General features: G+C 36.2%; 1 protein-coding gene across 1 annotated transcript in view; it reads right to left on the bottom strand.

Moving 5' to 3' along the window:
• Positions 1-6,158: 6,158 nt before the first annotated feature.
• The window catches only part of LOC140331343 (acyl-CoA dehydrogenase family member 11-like), a 43,783-nt gene continuing 32,605 nt past the window's right edge, over positions 6,159-17,336 (bottom strand). Inside the window, exons 17-20 of the mRNA XM_072412300.1 lie at positions 12,996-13,150; positions 10,273-10,389; positions 8,638-8,747; positions 6,159-7,696 (exon numbers count right to left, since the gene is read on the bottom strand). Of these exons, the coding sequence (XP_072268401.1) occupies positions 7,603-7,696; positions 8,638-8,747; positions 10,273-10,389; positions 12,996-13,150 (476 nt within the window). The 3' untranslated portion in view covers positions 6,159-7,602. The remainder of the gene's footprint in view (positions 7,697-8,637; positions 8,748-10,272; positions 10,390-12,995; positions 13,151-17,336) is intronic.

Here is a 17,336-nt window from a genome sequence, read left to right on the forward strand (position 1 = left end):
TTCCAGAAAATATTTGGTTTTGCTGGGAAATATGTACGTCCTGTTTCATAGGGTGCAGCTCCCTTCATACATTAGCCAAGATTCCATATTGGAGGAAGTCCAGTATTGCCTGTAAATAAGAGTCAGGCATGGGATCTGCAGACAAAGTTCCAATCTGTTTTCTATCCAGCCTATGCAACAGAAAGACATTCCTAAGGAATTAAAGTTCCACGAGTAGTAAGCAAGACAAATAAACCCACATGTCAGTGATTTATATTGGCTATGGTTTGAAAAAAAACTATATAGCTGTTTTGTTTGCTAACCAAACTATATGGTTCTGGCACTGGCCCGCCAGTGTTCCACTGTTCGGGATCTATTGGCAAACCTAAAAAAAGGTTTTTTTTTTGTAGGGAAGGTCCATGCATCTGCTCTCATCTCAATAAAGAACTTCTCAAAGTAGAGAAGCTGCAAAAATATGTTCAGTAGTTGAACTAAGTAACGCATAGTATAACAAAGAAAAAACTCAAACAAGGGTCATCATGACTTAGTACCACAGAGGTCACAAAAATACCTGGCCACATTCTGAGAATGTGAAGTGCAATACCTAAGTGGGTGGATGATTCAGGAGACCTCAACGTACTCAATACTCAACGTTTGTCACATCCACAGAAGCAGGTGTTGCCTTTTCTACTGGAGTGATGATAAGTAGCTTTCCAACAAAATGGAAAAATACTTGAAGGGATATTGATATTTTGGTTCTATAGAACTCTGCAAAAGTTGTCATTTTATTGGGGCTGAAGAAAAATCTGCAATCAACTGGCAATTCACAGAGTTCCTGCATAAAGTGATCAAAGATGTGCTTGGCAATAGACTTAAGGGCGGAATTATTATTATTATTAAACAGGATTTATATAGTGCCAACATATTACATAGCGCTGTACATTAAAGAGGGGTTGCAAATGACATGAATACACATAGTGACACAAGAGGAGAGGACTCTGCCCCAAAGAGCTTACAATCTAGGAGGTGCAGGAAGTAACACACAATAGGACGGGATATGTACTGGTGGAAAGTAGTGATGGAATCAAGGATTTGTTGAAAGCGGTTCATCAGACATTCAGAATCTCAAGCCAATGCAGCAGGGACAAATCAGACTCACTGGGCTTTCGTTGTTGGGACTGACAGCAATCCATAGGTATGTAATTACGGTCAGGAGCAACCCTCACCATGTCAGATGGGTTTTGCCTGGTTGCCATGCTAAAGAGAGCGCCCACTGTTCTGAGGAGTGGTGCAGAGCTGGCTAAAGACACATGCATCAGCAAAACCTGTGCATGTGAACTCTCACTAGCAAACTTCAGTTTTATGGGTACAGATCCACAGTGGGAAGACTCTAAGTACAAAATGCACATTACTTTGTCACAGTTGAACTTTGATGGCTATACAGAGATTTGAGCAAGAGATTTTGTCTCAAAATAAGCAGCCATGTTGCCTTTCAAATCCTCGTTGCTCCAATGAGCCTTTTTGTGGCATCTTAAAATTATCCGTTTATTAAATAAATTAAACAATCCACTTTTGACTAGATAGCTAAATTCTCAATTGTAAATGAGAAAGTATTGGTCAAATGGTATGTTTATTATAACATACTGTGTCTTTAAAATGAGGCAATTTGGTCAAGAGGACAGTTTTATGTTTTTTCTACTTTGCAATAAAATGACATTAGTAAATAATTATTGGGCATGCTTAGCTCAGTGACTGCATTCCAGCAAAAGCTGCCCCCTGTGTAGATGTGACTACATGCACCCCATACCACTGTCAGGTGCAGCTTCTGCCAAATGAGCATTACAATAGAGCAGGCTCACCTTATAGTAACTTTTCTAATTACCTTTCTTCTTTTTTCATCCTTAAAACTGAGGTATGAGAGCCTTTAATGCATATATTTCTTGTTGTATATATGCTTTTACATTTTTTTACATATTTCTGGGTTTTATTGGGTATTTAATGCACATTTTATTTTTATATAAGTGGGTTACTTTAGTAGTTATATGCTGTTTTTACATATTTCAGTCTGTACAATCTATGTTTAGTCTTTTTTATATTTATGGACATACTTGCATACATTGAACAATGTTTTGCTGTACTTAACTGTCTTTGATGTTCTTTTTCACAGAATAAATATGTCTGTAAATAAAAGAATTATAGCTATTTAAATTACATGCCTATCATGTTATTGAGCCATAAACAGGCATACACGGAGAAGGACTGTATACCATTCCTCAATTATATAAAACATTGCTGGCATTCATGTCTGCAACATTTTAAAACCCTGCACATACATCTGGCAGACATTACTTGCTGCACAGAAGCTGAATCTGATTTGTCTGGTACATTTGGATTTTATTATCTGTAACACCCAATCAAAACATTATGCAGTGCACATCCAGCTACTATGCAGATGGAGAAACCCTAAACTGCAGACATGTTAAAGAAAATAAATGGCTTCTACCTAGAGGCTTTGTGTGCCTCAGCTTAAACACTGGTTTTTATAGATATATATTGCAAATATCAGTGACCATAGGATGGTTCTGAGATATCCTAATTCTATTTATTAGATGCTGTGCTCTTTATCGCTTAATAGGGCTCTGTTTATAAAACAGGGGATCTGATATTCCCTCAAACATGTAAATCAATTACTGCTATTGAAACACATGGACCTGGAAGAATCCCTCGAGGGAATGGTTGAGGGAATGTCTGAGTCCCTGTTTTATAAATTGAGTCCATAGTGTATACCTGCTTTTTATACTTTATTTGATATTATTTTTTTTTAATTTTATTTGATGTTAGTGAACATAAAATAGAAATTACTGCATTTATGAACTTATGTGTCTAAAACATTTAAAAAAACTCTTTAAACAAAACATACAATTATATCATTTTAGTAAAAATTTAAACATTTGTGAAACTATTTCCTTCTTTGCAACAATCTTAACTATTTCTAGTTATTAAGTTCCTTTTCCTTTGGGTGGAAATCCTTACCTTACCGGTGTCCCACACACACCCTCACCTATTTCACCCTCACTTACCTCACCTAGAAGCTTGGACCTTTTTGTTGTAAAAGTCTTATTGCACTCTGTGTTGTAAGTTTGTCAATTCAAATGTAATTTTTTTACACAGACTTCATAGGAGTGGGTCTAGAGATGAACATTTTAATTTTCTTTATGTGTATGCTATAGGAATGAGCCACGTACTTCTCACCTATATAAAATAACTTATATAGGTGTAAACGTGGATTTACAGAGTTGGAATATTGTACAATATAACAAGACTTACACCCTCCATAATGTCCTTTCATATTTAGCTAATGGGGGATTTACCTAGAATCCCAAGCATGAATTGCTTGACAATCCTAACAGAAGTGTAATGGAATGAAATTTATCAAATCATTATACTAAAATGTACTCTAAATAAGGGAAGTTCTTCAGGGTAATACATTCCAGAAACAACCATACTTCAGATATAATTCAGACTTGTAAAGCCTTTAAAAATCCCTGTTGTGACTAAAAGCTCAGCAGGGCTAAATTTCAAAGTGAAGTTTGGAAGGGAAGTGCTTATAAATGTCTGATTTTAGTGTTTTCCTGCAGTGTTCTTCTTTCATAGAAGAAAAGTAGAAAATCCACAAAATGTTCTACTGCTAGTGATAGACCACATGTGACAGATAACGTGGGAGCTGTATAAAGAAATCTATACAGCTATAGAGAAATCTATAAATTATCTCTGATTTCACTACTTTTCATCAGTACATGTTTGAAAATATTAAGGCCTGACGTTTCCCCCTGTCCTGCTGATTTAGATTTCAGGTTCAGTAACAATAAAGTTAATACAGTCAGAGATGTACCCAGAATTCCTTGCAATCTTCACAACTTTACCACAACTCATACATTATTTGTTAAAAATCTGCTGATTTACCTGTGGATTTTTTAATGTTATCGGTTAAATGCTCCATGTAGTTTAATGATGTGAATAATAAAGTAAATAACCTAATTTGTCACTATACAGCAGATTTAATTGTTATTAAGTCTGTATTAATACAAATAGGTTGAAATTGTACTTGTAAAAATGTATTAATCAAGAAAACAGATATTTCCTCCTATATGTGTTTTAGTCATCCAGGATATAGTTGTTAGTCCATGTATTAGCTTAAAGCCCTTTATTTAAAGTTACATATTTGTTTGTTTTTCTTTTTAAGTGGCTACTACTTCTGCACATGTCTGAGCATCTGGGGCATGTGCAGAAGGAGCCCTTTTATCAACAGAAAAAAATTGAAGATCTCACGCATGCACAGACAATTTTTTTCCTAATCTACGTCACCCGATCTTGTGCTTGCGGGATCGAGTGACATAGGAAGAGGAACCCGGAGGAAGAGAGAAAAAGATCCTGGCGCCTGGTGCTCCCTCTGGGTCGGGCCAAAGACTGATACCTGGACGATGCAAGACCCGATGGAAGAAACCTCCCAACAGATAGACTGCTCTGCGGGTTTGAAGGTGTGATTTTTTTGTTTTGGGTTACTAATTTGTAATAACAGTGTATAGTGCTAATGGCAAACAGCAGACTTTTTTTTTTTTTTTTTTTAATAAAATTGTCAAGCAGTGTAAACATATGTAATTTAGAGGAGATTTAGGTGACAGGTCTATACCAGTACAGGGTGGTCATTTTTTTACCTCCCGCTTGGCAGCATGCTCTAAATCAGCTGTCTTCAAATTTTGGTGGTCTGCAAAAAAACTACCTGGCCGGTGCACCCCCCAGCGGGGTCCTTCTCCTATCCCCACTGATCATGTCCCCTATAGTCACAGCCCTGTGCTACTGTGCCCCCAGGATGTTTAGCAAGCAGGTCTGAGCTTGTGATGGGAGAGTGGGTGGGCCCTGGCATCATCACGTCACTCTGGGAGAAGTTTTTTCTGGCTCCCCGCTCATGCGTGGAATTTAAAATTAAGAATTTAGTGGTTTGTGAAGTCCGAAAGGTTGGCAACCACCGCTGTGAAATCACCATAGATCTCCTAAAGTGAGTCAGAGGACAGCAGCTCTGGAACATCACGTCTTCAACTGCTCCACTTATTCTGCTTTTTGTGTCCTCTTCTTTCAACCCTTCAGCATTGGAGCCCTTGGCACCTTTCTGGGCTTAGATAGATAACAGCTGCCATGACCAATCAATCAATTTCATCCACCACTAATTATTTATTTTAACAATATCAAGGTATAATTATAATTATTATACCATTATCCAATATTCTGAGTACTTCAAAAGAAGTAGGCAGTCAATCTACAGTAGCTGATGTCTATTTTGCCTACATGTTAATCTCCATGGTTTCACGCCTTCTTTACTACTTTGCCAATGAAGTTTTAAAATAAAATCTTTCCTTTTTTATTAGTACCTTGTTTTACACTCATCACAGTGCAGTCATCACTTAGTCCCTGTGCTTCTATATGCAATGAAGGAAGAAGTGGTTACACATATGACACTGCACCTCCATAACTAAAAACACTGAAATCCAAAAAAAATGAAAGGTGTGAGCCTGAGTAGGATGTAAATTGTTGTCAGATAATGCTGAATATACTCCAGCCAGAAAATGAAATGGTCTCTATTGGACTTTCTGCTGATAGACTGAAAGAGAATGAAGTAGTAGAAGAAGACAAACTGTAAAAGACAGATACCAGATCAAATTGATGTAGATCCACTGCTTGTACATAAATTAATATTGTATTGAATAATACAGAAATGACTTTTGAACTTCAGCTTTAACCCAGCAAATGAAGTTCTGGGTGTTTTAATATAAGGCGCTTATGAGCTCTAATTTATTATCTAATAAATGAGTAAAAAATTAAAATATTTTGTTCAATAATAAAATTTATTTTTATTTTCTATGTACTGATTCTTTTGTACACCTGCTGGTATTACTACCTTTTCCTAACACTATCAAAGTTAACCAAATTGTCTTAGGATTCAGAAAGGGTTACTTTTAATCATCATTACAAACCAGCAAGCCAGAGAACAGGAAGTTTGCATCCATACTCAAGAGTTCAGTATGTTAAATTGCATAGATGGAGCAAAATATAATCTATTAATTCCAATAACAAACTCATATTTAATAAAAAAAGTTTTTTAATTCCATTTTCCATTACCTGCAAATATGTTCTGCCCACATCATTACTCCCTTAAAATCCTTTTGAAAATCCCCATGTCAGGATAACTATAGCCGGATAACTTAAACATTTTTTTTTTTTTTAGAGGAAAGGTTTAAGCTTAAATGACCTTTACAAATTAAAACGGCACCCCAAAATGTATCCCCCAACTGTCAGATGTGTAGACAATCTCTATCATACTAGGAGTTAGTATTGAAATATCCAGCCACTTACTAATAAAATGGCCAGCCACATCTGACATTTATGAGGACCACATACACTAAAAAGTGAGGTTTTATAGGACAAACTTTCCACTGCATTCATTCCATATCTCTATCCTTTTCATTTCAGATATCTAGCCAGGAAAACGTTTTTACCTTTGGGATTATTCTTGGATTAAGGGGTCATTGGATATATATTTTTATGTTGGATGTCTGCATGATAAATGGAAGTGTAACACTTCCATGTATTTATTACCTTTTACGTATAGAGGACGTTCAGACCACAGTACTCCTACCAACAAACACTTTTCTCTCCTTAATGGAGCCGTCTTTGTTGAAGTACAATCTAGGGGCCAGCACCTACTTCCTTGACTGAGGTGACAATCAGATAAATCATGGTGACTTTGAATTCCTGGTTGTGTATACTCAGATGATATAGATCAGCCCAGCCTTATGAGGTATTACAAAATTATTATGTTTCAGTCAAAGAAGAGTGGACCAGGGGATTTCTTTCTCCTACCTTTAGCACTCCAACAAAATCAAGTAATTCTGGACAAAATCACGTAACTGGAATCTAAGGGCTGTTTTGTGAAATGCCTGGAATTTATTCATGCAGATTTCTAAAGCTAAATGGTCTCAGAAAGTATGTGAAACCAATAGATAATAGGACATTTCAGCATTTGGTATCTAAAAATCAATATGGTTAGTTACTGGAAGACTTTAAAGATACAATTTTTGTATAACTGGTTTCTTGCTTCACAGCTTTCTTGTTTATTTAACTATAAATCATATAACAATGAGTGAAGACAAATTACAGGTAGACAGGTAAGATCATATAATTAATAGTTATGTTACATATTACGGAGTGTAAATAAGTGCTCATTGGCTGCTATGTATTTTTCTGTTTATTTGCCAGTTCAATTAGTTTGATGAAATCAGTTATTATTTCCAAGCAAACAAATAGTTTCAGTGGTTTTGAAAATGTTGAAAGATAATTTCTGTCAGTAAAAGTGCTGATAAAGAGTAAAGTATTCTTCCAAATAACCAAACTACTTGAGAAGACACTGAATATTCAGGCACACAATATTTATCATCACACATGAATTAGTAAAAAAATAAATGAATCAAAAAAATATCAGCTAGATTTGTTCATTTTACATGGTTTAGAAATGTTTTGACAAGATTAAGGCAAGTGGCTAGGGATAGATTTCTACATTCTTGGAAAAAACTATGCTTGTTCCATAAGCTCCATTTTCGCTATGGCTGAAAGATGAACTTCATCAGGGCCATCAGCAATACGGAGGGTTCGAGCAGCTACATACCTGAAAGAGAGAGAAATATTAATTACAAGCCAAAACTGATTTTTAGTTTTATACAAAAGGAGGGTGAGTTAGAACCTTTGTTAGATGATTATATGAGGCCATTGAGGAGATTTTCCTCACTTTAAGAACAGAAAGTAATAATACAAATAAACTAAAGAAGCGTTAGAAGTAGAAAGCACCTCACAAAACTAATTATTTTGATATCTCCACTGGCAGGTAATGCAGGATTACCTGGGGCACACTGAATCTAAGTTACACCTGGTCTTTGCCAGAGCACCCCGTATAAGGGTGATGTGCAGTATTCCTAGTGATTACTGCATTCTTTGCTGCAAGTTGCTAGGTCCTGGGCCCCTGGATCACCCCACCAGAAGAAGGACCAGCAGACATAGGCTTCTGTATGAAGACAGAGAGTCAGGTGTGATCACAAAAAGCAACACAGATAAAGAAATGTCAATATACAAGTGGAAAGTTAGGACTGGCACCAGGCAAGGCAGCTTCTGTAACCAGGCAGAAGGTCGGGACAGTTTGCAGGGAAGGTGGCGTTGGTAGCCAGGCTGAAGGTCAGGGCAAAGTATGGGCTAAGGAGCATTGCAAAATGCTAAGGAGCTGGCGCAAAGTCACAGAACCAAGCATTTACACGCTAATATAGCCTCTGCTCCTGGGCCAGGCCTCCTGAGCTGTCATTATTCGCGGCTGCACATGCCCCTGCTATGCTTGTCAGAACACAGTAGGGAGGGAACACAGAGCCAAACACAGCGGATATAGCCATGAAATTGGACAGACAGATTGTGGGGCGCTGCCGTGGGTAGGCTGACACTAATGTAATACAACATGAATTGACTGTGTTTAATATATGGAAATATGAATTATAAGAAAAAAAAATAGCACATTTTGCATGTTTTCATCAAGTTTAAGAAGCCATTGTAACTGTACAAACTTACATGAAAGCCAGAGGGAAATCCTGAGAAACCCCCGCTCCTCCATAAAGTTGAATTGCACGGTCAAGCACCTGACAAGCCATTCTAGGTGCCACCACTTTGATCATTGCAATCTAAAAAAAAAAATACAAATATTACGATATAATACCATAAAATGTCTAACAGTTAAGGAATTAAAATAGATTTTATATAAACTGGATAGATGGATATATATATAACAGTTTGATCTTAAGTGATGTAATTGTTGACCCCCCTACTCCTTTCCACCCCCATACGCCCCCTTACCTAACTTTTTCCATATTATTTATGTATGTTTATGTTTGTATTTTCACTGTTTTTATGCCCCCCCCCCCCCCCGCTTCTAGGTTTTTATACAATGAAAAAATCCCTGAAATGATTTCGCATTTCAAAGACACGGCTGGCAATGTTTCCACTGAAACACTGAATGAAATCCACTGGTTTCACATTTCAAAGACACAGCTGACAATGTTTTGTACATTTATGTCTGTTGGACCCTGGTTGTATCTCAATAAAAAAAATATAATTAAAAAAAAAAACATTCTATACCAATGCTTAAACTACAGGTAGTAACTGGGTTACATACGAGATAGGGACTGTAGGTTTGTTCTTAAGATGAGTTTGTATGTAAGTCGGAACACGTACATTATCTTAATAAATGCTATTGGGACAGATGTTTGTTTTTTTCTTCTGGAGCAAGCTGTGCTTTGATATGCAAAAAGAAACAACCGCTGACGATACTTCTCTTCATTGTCCTGAAGACACAACAGGAAGCCAAAGGAAATCTATATAAAGTAAGCGGAAAGTCCCTCTCAGACAGTTATGTCATCATAACGGGTGTGCCCATTGAAAGATTTCAATGCTAATTCCTGCCCAAGTGGCATTTATAAAATGACTCAGATGATAACAAGAGCTTCAACACTTCCCCACATTATTAAAACAGTTTTGATACCAAAACTTTTTTGCAATATTATGTATTTCAAAACTTCAATAAAGGACAGGAACAGATATGTTGTAGATAGGATTACTTTAATTTTACTTAACCGGTTTATTTAAAATTATAGTGGACCTTTTACACCATAAGTTGCACCCAACACAAGGACAACGGATTTAGTAATATGTTCTAAAACTGTTTCTCACATACTCAAATCTCACATACAATGGCTCAGCCTATTTGAGGTCAGAACACTTTTTTCATTTTCCAATGTTCAAATATAGTAACAAAACTGGTGAGTAGGGAGGTTTAGGGGTGTCTCTGTCATATTTCTATTAATGTATTTTTGTTCTAGTTAGACACACTCTTTGCTTTCTGTTCTCATCTAAAACCCCAGGTAAAGGCTTGTCATTGCTTCAGGTCACATAGACTTCCACCCAGCAATATAAGAGCTGTATGAGACTGATTACTTACTATAACTTAGTAGTTGCAATGCATTGACAGGGGTTATGTATTTTTGTTTTTACATGATGTTACTTCACATTTAACCTGACACCCAAACACAATTGTGTTAAAAACCTAATGATATAAATAGGTATTTGGCCTTTAATAGCTGTAGTGAAAAATGAAAAATCATATATGTGTGTAAACATCCAGTTAAATGAAACAATTTTCATACTCTGTACCTCTTTCTGAGCCTGGGCACTGCCGACTGTGTCTATGGCTTTAGCTGCTCTCAGTGTCAGCAATCTAGCTTGCTCAATGGCAATGCGGCTTTCAGCTATCCAGTGTGCGATCACTTCCTGAGCAAAGAAAAATACAAACACCACAAATGTTTATATGTATATATACTTATCCTGTAAAAATAGAGCAGAAATATAAATTGTTTCTAACAGGAAAAGAAACACCTCTGAGTTGTATGTTTAGCTTTCTTTATCATACTGTGACATCTGTTTATCTTAGGAAATCCTAAATAAAGAATTATAAGAAATGGTGCAATTAACATTGATATCAGACTTGTCCGGAAAGAGCCAATGCGTGGGAGCTTCATTAAGGCCAAGTGAAGTTTCTTTCCAATTCTAAGACTAAAAAAGCAGGAACAAGCACCAGACATTCCTTTACAAGAAAAATCTTATCAATAACTGCATTATAGTAAGAGGAAGAGAAGAAAGTTCTGCACTACCAACCGATATTTTAAAAGCATTTATCATGCCTCCATCATAGAAAACTTGTAAGCTGAACAGAAGCTTATCAAGGCAGCAAAAAAGTCTTCTATTTACTGTAGTAGAAAGTAAAAACAGGTTTACTATTACTTGCTACAGTACACTTTTTTAGCATACTATTACTTTTAGGTTAATTCAATGACTAGTATTTGTCAGACTTTAGTTTTCATAGCTTTTAGAACTAAACATATTTAAGGTACATAAAGAACAGACACTGCATAATTTAAATAGGAATTGTGTCTACAATACACCTAGGGGCATCATCTTCTGAGAAGTCAACCATTTAATGTGAATATATTAAGATGACTCGTCATATTGTCAAAGATTGGTGACTTCAGGCTCACAGTTCACAAATGATACTTTGAAACCATATAAATGAAACTATATTTTATGACTTTACCATCATAGCTGTACTGGGCACTTGGGTTGTAGCAAACAAGATAGCAAATCAAAAACGATAATTTAGTATGCCGTATATGATATAGTGGGGCATTGCCAAATAGGACAGGAATATGTCAGCATTCTAAAATGAAATCCTAACCCCCCAAAAAATAATCACATATAAAACCATAATTTACTTTATTACAATATAGACTTTTTAGTAGCGTGGTGTTCAGAATATTAGTATTGTGTTAAAAAAGTGACTAAAGCTCAAAATCCTTATAATAGCTTTTCCATACATACAAAACATGAAGAAAAATGTATCAAATATGTGTTATTTCTTTACAGAATGTGAAGGAAAGGAAATATTAGGCTGTTCAAAATAATAGCAGTGTAAGTTCAATTAGTGAGGTCATTCGTTCTGTGAAAAAACAGGTGTCAATGAACATCCCTATTTATGGAAGGAAGCCAGTAAATGTTGTACATGTTGGGTATAGTGCAATGGGTTAAATGGGTCATTCCAAATACTGTTCAGAAGAACAGCTTACTTTGAGTAAAAAGTTGATTGGCCGGGAAAACATATGAAGAAGGCCAAAAAATCATAGGCTCCTCAGCTAAAATGATCTGAAATGCTTTAAAATGACAACCAAAACCTGAAAGGCGTTGAAGAAAATGGAAGATTACCATTTATATGGATAGAAAATAGCCAAAATGGCAAAGACATAGCCAACCATCATCTCCAGGAAGATCAAAGAAGGTCTAAATTTACCAGTACTGTTACCAGTGAGTACTGTTACAATTAGAAGACTTCTGTGTGAAGCCAAATTATTGTCAAGAAACCACTGCAATGTTGAAAAAAAAGATATGTGCTGAAGAAGTTACAGTTTGCCAAATAACACATTGGGCTACAGCGTGATGAAAGCAAGATTGTTCTTTTAAGGTCTAGGGACCGCAGACAGTTTGCCAGATGACCCCCAATCACTGAATTCAAGCAACAATACACTGTGAAGACAGTAAAGCATGGTGGCACAACCATCATGATATGGGGATGTTTCTCCATATGTATATGTATGTATATGTATGTGTGCATGAACTATTTATCGCATACCAAGGATCATGGATCAGTTTGAATACATCAAAATACTTGAAGAGGCCATGTTGCTTTATGCTGAAGTGAAAATTCCCTTTGAAATTAGCGTTTCAACAAGACAACAACCCCAAACACTTCAGTAAAGAGCAATGTCTTGGTTCCAGACCAACAAGATTGATGTTATAGAGTGGTCAGACCCATCCCTGGGCCTTAATCCAATAAAAAACTTGTGGGCGAACATCAAAAATGCTGTTTCTGAGGCAAAACCAGGAAATGCAAAAGAAATGTGGAATGTAGTTCGATCATCCTGGGCTGGAATACCTGTTCCCAGAAGTTGGTCCACTCCATGCAACGCTGATGTGTAACAATTCTCACAAACAGTGGGTATACAACTAAATATTAGTTCAGTGATTCCAAGAAAACCAAAATCTTGAAACATTTTTGCAGTTTATACAGTGAATGTTGAGTTTGTAAAGAAGAGTGCAGACATGCAGTGCTAATTTTTTTAGCCCAATATTCCTCTTTCCTCACTTTCTGTAAAGGAATAACACAAATGTGAAAATTTTTTCTTCATGTTTTGATTTGGAATAAAGCTTTTTTCACTTTTTTTAAAAAACATACTGCTAATATTCTGAACACATGTATATGATATGTATCATAGCTAGTATTAGCTAGTACAAACAACTGTGGAGGATCAATTACAACACATACTTACATGATGATACAGCTTTTCCCCAAAGGTCTTCCTTTGTGCAGCTCTGGCACACATCAGCTGAAGGGCAATCTCTGCTGCTCCAATGCACCTCATGCAGCGATGAATGCCACCAGGTCCATGACGTCCTTGGGCGATCTCAAAATCCCTGCCCTCACCTGAGAATGGAAAAAAATGAAAAGTTGGCTTTGCTTTTTCAATACTGGTGCCCCATTTCCCAACTAAATACTATCCAACACTACAAGCATGAATCACCTGCCAGCTGTATCAGTCTTGTGTTGATAAGCACCATGATTTCCGTACAAACAGTTCCCTACAGGCAGTCATATTACTACTATCTTCATCAAAATCTTAAATTAAATTAATAGTTTCCTCAAAACAGATCAGACATCAATTTATAAAAAAAAAATTAGTTTTTTTAAATGTTTTTATCTTACTGTGAATTTTATTTACATTTTACCCATAATGGGTGAATGGGTAAGGTATCCAAAGGTCCTTTACCAGTATTTTTTTTTTCAGGGTGTCAAGTAGGTTCATTTAGTGTCAAGTATACTGGCAAACAACGCTGAGCTGCATGAAGCGATCATTCAGGTAAAATTGCTTATTGCTAAATTCATAAATTTTGTATTTCCTATACATGGAATATGTAAATACTTTAATAGCCTTGGTTTTTGGACATGTACACTTTAAACCACTATGATCATTTTTAAAAATAACATTTGCTGTATAAATTTTTGGCATTAGTAAGGAAGTTGCAAAATAATAGCATCCAAACAAGCCAAAGTATCCAAAGAGGAACTAATATGCTCAGTATCTCTTTAAAAAACAAATGTATTGCATCTAGATAAAAATTGTTAGATAAATGATAACCAATATCCAAGTCCAAATCCAATATCCAAATACATTCAAATATGATTGTGCCATATGATCATCTCTGTGTATAGCAGTCCCTCAATGACATTTACCAATTTGCCATTGTGGATCACAAAATCATTCACAAGTGAATGACCACTATAATTTCTGATGTACACACAGTGATTTTCAGCTTTATGGAAAACCATTGTCTCTTGTCAGCCATTTAATGAAAAGTAAGCTTGGGAATAATAATTTAATAATATAAGCAACAAAGCTGATTACCTGGCATTGCCCGGGTATTTTCTTTATTGCAATCTTATATTATACAGGAAAAGGAATCATATAAAGCTTTAGTGTTAATTCAAAGAAATGTTTTTATTTTCACTGGTTTTAAATGTATAAATACAATAAACAATTAAATTAAAATACAATTAACCCAAATGAATGGCATATGTTCCAATGCTGGTTAAATGTTTTATTAAGAACATTGTGCTCATGAAATATCCTTTGTAACTTTAAGACAATCTGAAACTTTGTTCCTGAGATGTAGGTGCACCTCTGTTCAGTTTCTGTTAGTTTGTTTTCAATAAAAATATAATTGTAGAAATTTTGATGGTTGATCTAGCAGTGAAAGTAACGATCACACTTTATGGTAAATTTGCCCTTGCACTGTGAATGTGGATGGCAATACAGGCTGTTGAACAACTGATGTGGCACAGAATGATGTCATTTGGAAACAAGAGTTATATTGTCTGATGTTGTTAGGAAAATGCTTTAACTCTGAGGTACTCAGATTGAAACTTCTTGGCTTGACAGTAACTACAAACCATTTCCAGTTTTCCGATGGTAACACTTGCATGCTGCGAGTAGTCTTTATCTAGATTATAGTGGAATCCTTCCAATGCTAAGCTAAAATGTTGTGCGATCCGTGATCATCTGGCTCTTTCTCTTATTTCGTGTACTTGGGTCTCACACTGTTGTACTGTCTCTGAAGCTCTAGATGTAGTAGCTTTATCTCTCATTTCCTGTACTCGGGTCTCAAGCTGTTGTACTGTTTCTGAAGTTTTAGATGTAGTAGCTCTATCTCTGTTATCCTGTAGTCAAACCTAATGTGGTTGTACTGTCTCTGAAGCTCTAGATGTATAGATCTTTTTCTCATTTCCTGTACTCGGGTCCCACCCCACTGTACTGTCTCTGAAGGTCTATATGTGGTAGCTATTTCTCTAATTTCTTGTACACGGCTGTCACGCTGTTGTACTGTCTGTGAAACTCTAGATGAAGTAGCTCCACCTCTCTTACCCTGTAGTCGTGCCTCGCACTGTTCTACTGTCTCTGAAGCTCTAGATGTAGTAGCTCTATCTCTCTTATCCTGTAGTCGGGTCTCACGCTGTTGTACTGTCTCTGAAGCTCTAGATGTAGTAGCTCTATCTCTCTTATCCTGTAGTCGGGTCTCACACTGTTGTACTGTCTCTGAAGCTCTAGATGTAGTAGCACTTTCTCTCATTTCCTGCAGTCGGGTCTCACACTGTTGTACTGTCTCTGAAGCTCTAGATGTAGTAACTCTATCTCTCTTAACCTGTAGTCGGGTGTCACGCTGTTGTACTGTCTCTGAAGCTTTAAATGTAGTATCTCTCATTTCCTGTAGTCAGATGTAAAGCTGTTTGGAAGCAAAAGGCACACTGTCACCGAGCAACATATACATACATACATACATGCAAATATACCTCTGATATATACCACAGCGCTGTACAAAGATCAGCAGTGCACTCACATGAGTCTGAGTCATATGTCTAGCAAGTTTGGTTTAAATGTCTCAAAGTGTTTCTGAGTGATAGTGAAACATAGCAAGTTTGGTTGAAATGTCTCCATGCTTTATCTAGTGATCACCAAATATAGCTCTGACATATAGCACAGCGCTGCACAAAGATTAGCGGTGCACTCACACGAGTCTGAGTCAAATATCTAGTTTGGTTGAAATCTGTCTAGGCGTTTCTGAGTGATGGTGGAACATAGCAAATTTGGTTGAAATGTCTCCATGCATTTCCTACTGATGACATACACACACACATACATACATACATTCAAATATGGCTCTGACATAGGATGTACAAAGATGACTGGTGCTCTCACATGAGTCTCAGTCATATATATGGCAAGTATGGTTGAAATGTCTCCATGCGTTTTCGAGTGATGATGGAACATACATACACACACACACATACATACATACATCCAATTTTATATATATATAGAAAATATGAGCTTTCATTTACGCCATAGATATAATAAATGCAAATATATCTCAATACATAACCCACAAAACAAATCCTACAACAACACATAGTAAATAAAACTGCTATAGTTGTTAAAGGCTTTTTTGTGTCACTATCAGCAGATGTATTACACATTCAGTGCTAAGAGAACCATAAACCAAGTGCTCAAAAGAATAGTTTGGTCCCACCAACTAGATGAGTGCTCTACACTTGAACACTTGCACAGCAACATTTGATGAACTAGTGTTTACATATTTGATAGCTAGTAGCAGTGAGTGATATTGCTGCCCCCATATATTCTTTATGAAGCTACATGTAGCATTTCCCGAGGGGCAGCTGTTTCCTGGCATGAGTAAGTGGTAAATGCACTGCAACCTAACAGCCAGTGTGAACATAGCCTTACAGTTCTGCTTTTCCATTTTGTAAACAGAGTTACATTTTAATATAATTACAGCTTTCTTTTAAATAAATAAACAAAAATCTATTGGTGTATATAATGGCTTTAAATATGGGTTATTTTTACTACTGGTTTTAGTGCAGGTTTAGTAACATGAGTGGTTTTAGTAACATAAGTAATAAACATTTGATTTTATATATGAAAGTGTTTGCCTCTCTGCTGTCCCTAATTGATCATGACATATAGGAAACTCCAGAAATAAAAGTTTTAAGGGATTCAGATTTTTCATAATATATTAATATATTGGTCAAGAAAGTAATTTTTCTCTCTTCCTATCCCTTTCCAGTAAACCCAGGGCAGGAGTGGCAACTCATTGCTCGGAATGAAGGAACTTGGGTATATATATGCAACTAGATCAGTTCATTTAGAAGAAAGTAAAACTTTAAAAGAAAAGGGAACAATTCTTACATTGACAGGGTGTAATTTGGGAAATTAGATGCCTGCACTATAATTACATATACAAACAAAAGACAGACAGGTGCAAACAAGACGCTTGTGTAAGACTAGATGACATTGTGTAAACACAGTTCTGGATATTCACAACATCTAGGCAGACATAGATAAATACAAATTATAAGACAACTGGTGAGTTTGCCATTAAACGACTTTTATAGCAGAACGAAACCCTTAAAAAAAAAAGATGTGATCAGACCTTTATTGTAGAGGGGACAAGTGATGTGGTTGCCATTCTGCAGTCTGCACAAGGGAAATTTGTATTAGTGTGCAACTTTGTAACATCAGTTCCCTTTGGATTAGAAT

The sequence above is a fragment of the Pyxicephalus adspersus genome, chromosome 5 (genome assembly GCF_032062135.1).
Source record: "Pyxicephalus adspersus chromosome 5, UCB_Pads_2.0, whole genome shotgun sequence".
NCBI lineage: Eukaryota > Metazoa > Chordata > Amphibia > Anura > Pyxicephalidae > Pyxicephalus > Pyxicephalus adspersus.